The 11,414-nt window shown below is 41.9% G+C and overlaps 1 protein-coding gene across 1 annotated transcript in view; it reads right to left on the bottom strand.

The window, feature by feature from the left end:
* GPAT3 (glycerol-3-phosphate acyltransferase 3) overlaps window positions 1-6,575 on the bottom strand; it is a 41,985-nt gene extending 35,410 nt beyond the window's left edge. The window contains exon 1 of the mRNA XM_063310687.1: window positions 6,392-6,575. Coding sequence (XP_063166757.1) covers window positions 6,392-6,535 — 144 coding nt within the window. The 5' untranslated portion in view covers window positions 6,536-6,575. The remainder of the gene's footprint in view (window positions 1-6,391) is intronic.
* Between the last annotated feature and the right edge of the window lie 4,839 nt (window positions 6,576-11,414).

The following is an 11,414-nucleotide window of genomic DNA, read 5'->3' on the forward strand; positions in this document are numbered from 1 at the left end:
ACGAGTGAGATGGGGGAATTTTCGTTTTTCATTTAGGTGCATAATAATTCTGCACACTAATAGTTGCCCAATAATTGTACACACATAGATATGCTCCTAAGAAAACCAAAACCTCACTTTTACTTTCTTAAATATTCAGGTTTGAGGTTTATTAACATTTTGGATTGACCGAGATAATTAAATTCATCCTCAAAAATACAACTTGCCTAATAATTGTGCACGCAGTGTACGTACCATCATCTTTTTATCCAGACACGCAAAAGTAATGCTGCCTAAGGATATGCAACAAATAAAAAGTAAATGAGGAACAGAATCAGTCATAACAATTGATAAGGGGTTTATAAGTTTCACCATCCACTGGAAGAGTTTTCAGGTGAAGATGCTCCTGTCCCTTGCAGAGATTATTAGCGTATTTTAGGACGTGCAGATTTCCATGCCAAACACCCTTTTGTCTCAAAGCACAAACATTTAGCTTGGAGACCATTTTCCACTCCACTTTCTTAAAGGACAGCTCGGTAATCCCTGTGGCCACACTAGCACATGTTAAGTATACAAAAAGTGCGCTTAAGACTTCAGTTTATGTGTAAGATGAGCCAAAGATGAGCAGTGAATCCATTGGGATAGTCACAGACAGAGAAAATGCTACTACCAAAAAAACTGTCTTTTATTTGGAACCAAAAGAGGAGCAGTGAAATTTATAAAATGACAGAAAAAGGTCCGACCGTTGAGACATTTCAAATGATTCTTGAAGGATTGAGAGAGAAATTTATAGTTATACAGACAGCAATAATTACTGTACCTCTAATGCATTTTTTGAAGAAGATTCTAAAGAAAAAACGGAAGATGGGAAAGAAAACAATGTGGATGAACAAATTGAGAAGAGGTGAAACAAATTCCAGCTGATGTAGAAACACTAGAAAATAAAGAAATTGTGGATTATACTACAGAGATGCCAGCCAAAGTGGAAATACAAATGATAAGCCAAGAGAGAAAAAATGAATTGAGCAAGGACTTATCATTGGATTTACAAAAGGTTTCAAAAGCCTTGAAGAAATCTTTGATATGGGAGAAAGCAACTCTGAATGGAGATTCAAACCTATGACAATCTTTCAATATGATGACAGCAATTTGAAGATTAAGATCGTTGGAAGCAAAAAGGAACATAAAGTTGACTCGTTTGTTTATTTCTTAAAATAAGAAATACTTCTACAAAATTCTGGAAACCCTTTATGGACTATTTGCCAATACTTGGACAAAAACTACAATTTTTGGATTTGTGAATGGATCGGGGGGGGGGGTATAAGAAGAAGTGAATTATGTATATAATCTTATAGGGGATGGGGAAATACTGAATCTGCCTGCACTTGTTGCAATGGAGATTGGGAGTCACTTCTTTAAATATTCTTTTTTCTATTTATTTTCTTTTTACAATTTATATTTTTTTTCTTTTCTCTTTCTGATTTCAGTTTGTATTATCTTTCAGTATTGTTAAACTCTTCAATAAAAAGTATTTAAAAAAAGACAAAGAAGTTGCTACTACCCACATACATAAAGCTTCACCAAATTGTACGCATGCCCTCTGTTTGAATACTATGAAAGATGCAAAATTTTAGGTGTCAACACAGGAAGGTGGAAAGGCTGATTGGAAAGTTTGCATCAAAAGCATTCTTCAGCTGCTGGAGGATGGGAAGGACAATTTTCTAGTACTACAAAAGGAGAGCCTAAAGTAATAGTGTACAGCAGTGTTTCTCAACCTTAGCAACTTTAAGATGTCTGGACTTCAACTCCCAGAATTCCCCAGCCAGCATTCTGGGAGTTCAAGTCCAGACATCTTAAAGTTGCCAAGGTTGAGAAACACTGGCATACAGGATTCCTGGACCCATTTCACTAGAAATTCAATTTGTGACACACTAACTTCTTTGACTAGAGAAAAGACATTATCTACATTTATTGGTGACTGGAAACCTCTTATGGACTTTTCGCGTAAAAATGAAAAAAATGAACTTGTGCTTTATGGTTCTGACAATTAGATAGGATAGATTACAGAAAGAAGGGGATTATGATGTAACTTTAGAGAGAGAGGTCAAAATATAATAGTACTTATAACTGCTGTGAAGAATATCGGAAGCCACTGCCTTGTATCTTTTTTTCTTTCCTTTCTATTTTCCTTTCACTTTTTTCCTTTCTTGCACTTCTTGCTTTCTCTTTCCTTGCCTTCTTTCTTTTTCTCTTTTCTTCTTTACTTTATATAAGTTTGCATTAGTTTTTACCTTTTTAGAAACTTTTAATAAAAATTATATTTGTATAAAAAAAAAGTTTGTGACACACTCTAGCAAATGGGGATGAAAAGGAACCTGTAGGACAGTGTTTCTTAAAGTGTGGTCTGGGGAGGCCATCTCAGGAGTCCACAAAGGCCAGCCTATGTTGAAAAATAATAGATATTAAAATCCCATCAAACAATTTGAGGAACAATTCCATTTCATGGCCCACTATGGGAATGGGACAGCAGTTAGCCGGGCTGGCTGTCTCCAGTGAGGTGGCTGGGACTAGCTGACCAGAGAACTCCAATGTCCAGGTGGATGGCAGCAGCGGGAACAGTGGTACTGAGGGAAAACCGACACGTGTCTGTGGCTGCCACCTGGCCAGCCACACAGTCCGATGGCCATCTTGGTAGCTTCCCCTTCTTGGGGAGGATGTGAGGGGGTGCGGTTATGGGAGTTTCACATCTGCCCATACTACACCACTGTAATATAAATCTTTTAAAATAAAATAAATAAATATGCTACAACTGCGCCAATTTTAATTTTTAATACGGACGATATCGATCAGTATAGCCCACCAACAAAAGCTCTTTGGGGGTCCTCCATAGTCTTCAAAAGTGGGAAGGGGTCCTGGAGAAAACACTGCTGTAGGAAAAGTAGCCTATTTTCATAAAATGTGAACAGGGTTCAGAAAGGCATGTCCTGTGAAGGAAATTCAAAAACCTTTCTATTTTCTCCAGATATTCTACTAAAGAGAAGTGCTAAGAGAATTAGGTCACCCTGGGAATTATTTTACTTTATTTACTAGATTGTTTATTTTATAAAATAAATAAAATGGGAATTATTTACAGGAATTATTTATTAAAGAGATTTATATGGCCGCCCAACTTGCTCATGGTGACTCCGGGTGGCTTACAAAAGCTGTCCTGTTCCCTCTCATCAGACCAGGACAGCTGAAAATTAAACAATGAAACAATAGTTTCCCAAAAGATTTTCTTTCTTTGGATGAGATTGTGCGTTTTACAAAGGAAGTGACAATGCAGCCAGAAGATACCCCTGAATTTCAAAGAGAAGGCTGTGAATCAAAGACAATAGAAGATCTATCAGATTTAATAGAAAAGCAAAAGTGTGTTATTTTTCCAAGTTTAATCAGGCAGTTTCCTCATCTGGAAGACTGCAGGAAAAGGACTATCATTATTCCCAGAAGAAATAGGTTCTTGCATCAGTCCCAGAATATGTTACACATAACAGCAACCTCAAGTATCTGCATGAAAGTCTTCATCAGACAAAGGTAATATATTCTCTAAGACAAAATCTGGAAGAAAGAAACGAAGGTCAAAATATTTTGGCTGCATCCGATTCCCTTTCCTTCCATGCTTATACAGTACCTGAACCTCACAAAAGATCCCAAAGGCACACCATTTATTAGTCAAAAATGGTACTACCAAACTCCTGATTTTTTTTACTGTTAACAAGGTGAGCTCCTTATCCTACCTGGATTTGGAAACAGAAGTCCTACCTTCAAGCACTGCAAAAATACTCAAGAAAAGCAACCAAGAAAAAATTGCATGTCCAATGGAAGTTTACAACTGGCCATCCAGACATAAAACACCCAATGATAGGGAGTGTACCCATCAATGCAGATGGCATGGGTCTCTCTTGAATCAAAAGTAGTTAATTGACACCATCACCAAAGACTTCCTGATTGTGAGAAGAAATCCGAACTTCATTTCAGATAAATTCAGAAGTGTACTCAACCCAGTTATTATAAAGTATATGGATACTCAACAAAAGACCTGGCTTGACGCTGAGATATCATCAAGTCGTGAAAACAACTGGTCCAACTTGCATGTCCCAGCAGAAACCCTCCACCATGGAGGAAGTGGGGGGGAGAAATGGCAGAAATGTACTGTTGCTGTTTTTTGGTAGATGTGCCCAGTTACCAGGTTAGCCTCCACAAAATTGGCCTTTCAGAAACTGTGAAAGACTAAGTTGTATAGTGACTAAGACAACCCTGATATGATGCATGAAAGTTTTTTCTACATTGTATTGGTGCTTTTACAAACATTTTTATGTCATTACTGTGGATTTTTTATTGCATTTTGATGAACTGTTTTAACTACTAATAGCCCTGTTGCAAATGATACATGTTTTTCTGCATTAAACTCAGTTACTCATACCCTGGCCACATCCTGAATGGACTACTGCAATACGCTCTACATGGGGCTACCCTTGAAGAGTATCCAGAAGCTTCAACTGATGCAAAATGCGGTGGCAGTTATGTGTGCTCCTAGAAGGGCACACATTACATCTCTGCTCTGCAAGCTGCATTAGTTGCCAATTTTCTTCCAGGTTCAATTCAAGGTACTGATTTTCACCTGCAAAGTCCCACATGGCATGGGGCCAGGTTATTTGAGGGACCATCTCTCTCCGCTTACATCTACCCGTCCCATCAGCTCTGGCAGGAGTGGCATGTTACAGGTCCCGTCTGCTATAGAGTTCCATCTGATGGGACCCAGGAGGCAGGCCTTTTCTGCTATAGTACCTGCCCTTAGGAACATCATTCACGCCCCACCAGCCCCCAGGTGAGATTAGCCCAGACTCTATTGATCTTCCAGAAATCTCTTAAAACATGTTTTTTCAGCAGGCTTGGGGACCCCATTGTAATAGGCAGCCCAGGAGACGGTTGTATTGTATGTGAGATTTTGGTGCATTCTCCCATGATCTTATTTATATTTTATGTTAATTGTTTTTAATGGTTATTTAAGATCTGTTTTGTTTTATTGTGTGCCGCCCAGAGTCACATCAGTCAGATAGGCAGCTATAAAAATTAGATAGATAGATAGATAGATAGATAGATAGATAGATAGATAGATAGATAGATAGATAGATAGATAGAGTACCATATACTACAGCAGTGTTTCTCAACCTTGGCAACTTTAAGATGGCTGGCTGTGGAATTCTGGGAGCTGAAGTCCACACAAAATGGCTAAGGTTGAGAAACACTGTACTATAGTGAAGGTCCTTCCCATTGGATACTGGTAATTGTTTCCTTTAAACAGAAATTATTTTCAATTCCAAGAGGGGCTGTGCCACTGAATCAATGGACAGGTTGCCAATATTTACAGGATGCCAACGTCACCAAGGGAAAAACCAGAGTGGTCATTCACACATCACTTGACATAACCAAAAACAAACAACTCCTTCAGCTGTGAGATAGTACTGTAGTGTGCTTGTTTGCACACGTGCAGTGCCGCAAGTCACCGTGCATTTCCCAGCAGGGATTCTTCTTAAAGCAGTGGATTGCTACTGAACTTTCCAAGGAGGAAAACAACAACAACCCTTCACCACGTATAGCTCAAGCAACCCCAGAAAGCAGAGTAGCAAATACTTCAGCAGGTCATAAATAAGAACCCAATGACGTAGTTCCTTAAAATGCATGAAAAGGGTGCCGGCTAGCCCAGAGGAAATGTTTTTGTGATGTGCAAGCCAGCCATAACCTGGCACAACCCACGATTTCTGCCAGGCGTTTCATTTTAAAAGCACCTGCTCCCTCCCAGCTTTACACCCCAAAATGCGCCCATTCTTCCGCTTGGCCAAATCGCTTCCCCAGGAAAGCTTTGGCCTAATAAAGACTATCGCTCGGGAGCGGATTTCATCCTGACGGGTGGATTTTTAATAGTCCCGTAAAGTCTTCTGGGAGCAACGCAAAGAGCTTGTGTTTCACCGGGGCAGGGTTGGTTGCAAGTCAAAAGTCACCTCGCTCCCGCAGTCCCGCTCCCCTACGGAAGGCCCGTTCTCCCGACCCCAACCCAGCCGAGGACCCACCTCAAAGGCAAAGCATCTCGCCGGGGGGTGGGGGAGCCGCTCGCGCCTCCCTGCGCCGCGTAAGAGACCGCTGAATCATGCAGGAAAGGTCAGCGGTTTTACGCATGGCCAGCCTGCCAAGCGCCAGCAAAGCGCACCTTTGGCCAGCCTTTCCCCCAATGCCCCTGACGATACCCGCCCATCATCCCCTGCCAATGGGCGTCGTCGCCCGGCTTACTGGGAAAACGAGGGGCGGGGGAGAAGGACCCTCGCCTTGCGCCGCGCGGGCCTCTCCGCACAGCCATCCGGGAGCCCCGACTCACCTCTAGGATCTTCACGAGGACCCGGAGGTAGAGCTCCGAGATGCCCAGGGACACCCCGAAGACGGACGGCAGCACAATGAGCAGGAACGCCAGGGCGAACCAGAGGCTCAGGAGCTTCAAGAAGGCGTCCAACAACGCCTCCATGCTGGGGACGGGGCCTGCAGGACGCCCCTAGCCGACCAGCGCGGGAGTCCCCGGTCGCTCACTCGCCTGCCAGCCGGCCTGGACAGGGAAAGCCCACCGGGAGCGCGGACTCAGTAGCAGCGCCTCTTCCGAGCAGCCTGCCTTTTCCTGGCCTCCCGTAGCTCCGCCCACTTAACTCCTTCTCCTTCGGGAGCGCTCGGGCGCCGCGGCGCTGCCTGCAGGCCAGGGACTGAGGGTGGCGGCTCCTGCGGCCCGGGGATGGGGAGGCGCCTGGGTGCCCACGGAGGCTCGGTCTGTCGCCCTCGCTCCTGCCGCATCTTCCGCCGCCGCGAGGAAAGGGTGCCTTCAGCGCGCCCTCGAAGAGCGCATCGCGGGCGCGCCGCCAGCGCCACCTTTCCCATTGTTCGCTCACGGCGGCATTGTGCGCTCAGCCCGGCTGGAGCGAACGCAGCGAGGAACCGGATCAGTCCGGGAGGCCGGGAGGGGTGCGCGGCGGCGAACCTGCTCTGCAACCGCGCGCCCTTGCTGCGGGGTTCCTGCCCTGGCTTTTGCATCCCGCCGAACTGAACCCGGACCACTGAGCTGCAGAATCCGGATGACTACAAGAGGGGAGCAAGAAAATGGAAGAAACCTTATTCCCATCTAGGGGGCATCCGAATTTTTACAGCTCAGATATGCCAGCTCTGTGCTAGACCAGAAGCTGCCCTCTTCCCGCCGCCCTTATGGTAGAAACCCCAAAAGCTGGATTAACCGCCGTTAACTATGGATGAGCATGGGGTGTAAACACAGCCCTAGTAGAATTTCTGAGCATTTCCAATAACGCTATTCTGAGACAGAGCCTAAGTATTCTATTTATTTGATCAACTGGGAATTACTGGCCAATACATTTAAATAAATAAAAATACACACTTCGCAGTGAATGACTGCAAAGGGCAATGCCTGTCTTCCACAGGACCTACCATTAGCTAAGCAAATAAAATTGGGCCAACACCATCCAGGTGGTGATTGACTCTGGCTATTATTCCTGTTCTTTTTTCTTTTTTCTTTTAATACATCCTAGTTGCTGATCTTGAGGCTTATATGTCTGGCCCAGTTCTTTCCCCAGCTTTAGAGAAAGTTTTGTGCATTCTTCTAAATCCTTTTGGTTAATCCAAATAAAGGAAACACTTAGCTGGTTTTGAAATTCTGCTACATGGACCAGCTTAGCTATAATTGTTATTTATAACAATTTACAAATTATTTATAGTTTTTACTCCTTCCATTAGTTATTGTGAGCAATACATATGCAACCAGCCAAAGCTATCAGAATTACATTGTGTATGTCACACATTTGTGTGATATGTGTTACACAGTTGTGAAACACATGTGACAAAGGTTCAGGTAAGCATAAATGGATTTAGTCCTCTTCAGTTCAAATTCCCTCTCAACTCATGTGTATGATGGTGGTGGGAAATTGTTAGTTCCTTTATCTCAATTATATTTATATTCCTCAAAGTGTTTCTCAAGTGCTTACAGCTTAACAAAAGATGGCATGGCGAGGTGTAAGTTCTAAAATAAATGTGGCTCTAGGATCCACAGCTTCTGGAAATCAAAAAGAAATCAAGGGTTCAAATATTTTACTTATTTAAAATACTTTGCCATCTTTCTACCCCAAATTGTTCTAAGGTAGCTTAACAAGAAATAAAACAGCAAATCCAATAAAATAATGTAGATTGTCTTTGCATGCTATGTTTAGCTTGGTTAAGTAAACCATGATTTTTCTCAACCCATGTTCTTGAGTTCTAATAACTCACTAAATTTTAAAGATATTGACTGCATTTGCACAACACACTAAACTAAAATGTGGTTTTGTTTAACCATGATTTATTGAATACAGCTGGCTGGGTTCACATACTAAACCACAAATCAAGGCTTAAAAACCACAGTGGTATGTTCACACAACGCACTCTGCCTTAAGCAAAGAAGCCACCTTCACTTGTTTGTGGCACCCAGTCATATGAAGAAGTTATTATATTAAGAGTAATACCAAGGTATCATTTACTAGTCACTTCTGAAATGTTGTTTCTAGAATCTCATATATAATGTTCATATAAGGTAGCACCATAAATGGATGCCACTTATCTTAGCTATGAACACCTGGCACAAATCTGTGCATTTGGCTGAGCAGAAATCTTTTACGATGTCATGCTGAAAGTTGACAGAACCTCTGAGAATCGCTGAAACTCATAGCTGTTTAGTACAGATAATCCTCACTTAATGACCATAATTAGGACCGGAATTTCAGTTGCTAAGCAAAGCAGTTGTTAAGTGAATCCAATTCAATTTATGACCTTTTTTGGTGGTCGTTAAGCAAATCATGCAGTTTCCCATTGATTTTGCTTGCCAGAAGCCGGCCATGAAGGTTGACAATGGCGATCATGTGACCGCAGGGACCGTGCAACGGTTATGTGAGAACCGGTTGCAAGTCAGTTTTAGCACTGTCGTAAGTCCAAACCATCACTAAACGAATGGTTGTTAAGCGAGGATTATCTGTAAAAGGCAGACCTAGGAAGTTATATGGGCTAAGCCATAACATGGTTTGGGTTTGGATTAGGTAGCCTCCCATTTTGGTCTGTAAACTTTATTCATGGCTTAGTACATTCCATGAATCCACATGAGTTTGCCAACCAACCCAGACTTTGGCCAGTATTTGATCTTTATCACTCAATTCAATCACCTTGGCTTCCTTCCAAATAATCTGGTGACTAGGTTTAGGAGAATGGTGAAAATTCTCTGCCAAGAGGATATTTAAAACAAATCTAAAGCAGCGGCATCTAGGCATTTAAATCTCTGCAGTTCTCTCTCTAAAGTTGTTGTTTATTCGTTTAGTCGCTTCCGACTCTTTGTGACTTCATGGACCAACCCACGCCAGAGCTTCCTGTCATGCAAATTATTTCTCACTGTTTAGGCTAGAATGAGAAAATGACATATTCACCCCTATGTTGCCAAGCACATGGAAATCTCACTCAGAAGGAAAAGCCACGGGGATCAATTTTCGATTCACCCGGGACATTTGATCTGATCATATTCATGCACATCTTTCAAAGCCTGCACCTTTGTTTCAGAAGAGCTAGGGAGAGAAGCCAGAGAAGAAAGTCTACCCATGCTTGGCAAACATTTTTCTGGGATGGATCAAATTTCACTCATCTAAGCAGCTGCCCTTGTTAAAGACAGAAGGGGCTGGCAGACTTTTCTACAAACCTACAGAAATGGATGGAAAGAAACATGAAGCAGGGCTCAAAATGAAAGGGAAGCCTGTCCTTAATACAGTGTTTCTCAACCTTGGCAAGTTTAAGATGGGTGGACTTTAACTCCCAGAAATCCCCAGCCAGCCATGCTGGCTGGGGAATTCTGGGAGTTGTAGTCCACCCATCTGCAAGCTGCCAAGGTTGAGAAACACTGCCTTAGTATTAACGTTCTTCTTTCTAGGTTACTGTGAAGCTGCCTTGTGATTCAAGGGGCCTTAGGCTAAGTCTGCTCCCAAGCTGAAGTCTGGTTTATAAATAGGGCCCTCAAAAAACAGTCTGCTGTAGTGGTTTAGGGCACCAGACCATGAGTTCCAGTCCTGCCTTAGGCACGAAGACATCTGGATGACTCTGGACCATCCAGTCATCCAGATCCCTTCTTTCTCTCAGTCCTAGAAAGGAAGCATTGGCAAACCACTTCCAAAAAAAAAGGTTGCCAAGAAAACCGCAGGGACTAATTCAGGCAATCACCAGGAGTCAATACTGATTCAAAGGCATATGTGCACAAACACACAAAAGAAGGGAAAAGAGTGGCCTCAAAAGACTTATTTCTAAAAATGGAGCAGTAAAACGTACAAGGTCAAAGTCTGTTATAGTTCTGGCTTAGCCTATGAGACGTTCAGTACATTGCAAAAAATGCCTCTAATCCAGATAGACTTTAAATAATATGCTGTTGGAAAAGCTCTGCCACAGAAGATGCTAAAGTTCATGGCTTGCACATTGCCTGCTTTCTCATCAAAATATAACTGGTAGTTAAACTAGCAGAAAAAAATGCTGATAAAAGAAGTGGTTATATCTGCACCTTGGCCTTTTTTTATCCTCAGTGCTTCAGATTTTCTTACTGTGCTCCAGAATTTACTCTCAACAATGACCTTCCATCAAGGAAAGACAAATTCTATGCTCATTTCTCCACTAAATAGCACAGGATGTCATTCCAAGTAAACGAGGAGACAAATAAAAACAATTCCTACATATACGGTTATAGCAAATATATTAGTCATTATCAATTTTTCCTAAATCTGTAAGTCTGTATATATACACTCCAAAAGAGACCACTTCTGAAATGAAAAGAGAATGTGGGATATGCATTTTTGATATAAATTATTTAACACCTTATCCAAATTATAAAGTATTGACAATTATTTCCAAAATTACATATTATGTAAAGATGCTATAGTAGATGCACAATACATAAGCCAATTTTAAAGACAACATTCATCTCTATATTCTTTGAGAATATTGTAAAACTGGATATAAATTATGTACATAGTTCCCAGTAGATTCATTTTCATGTATATAGTACTTATGCAGAATTGGGGGTATATAGAAACTCTAATTTTAATTTTTAAAAAGACTGGTTTTGTACATTGCTTTTGTTTGTTTAGTAAAAGCACATACCTTGCTCTTCTTCAATGGAACTCAAGTTTTTTCCCCTGAGTGTATTAGTGACTTGTAATGTATTTTTAAGAGCCAGTTTGATATAGGGCTGGAAACCAGTTAAGCACAAAGCCAGCTGAGTGTCTTTGGTCCAGTCACTCTCTCTCAGCCCCAGGAAAAAAACAATGGCAACCACCTCTGAAAACATTGCAAGAAAA

Source organism: Candoia aspera, chromosome 8, assembly GCF_035149785.1.
Source record: "Candoia aspera isolate rCanAsp1 chromosome 8, rCanAsp1.hap2, whole genome shotgun sequence".
Lineage (NCBI taxonomy): Eukaryota > Metazoa > Chordata > Lepidosauria > Squamata > Boidae > Candoia > Candoia aspera.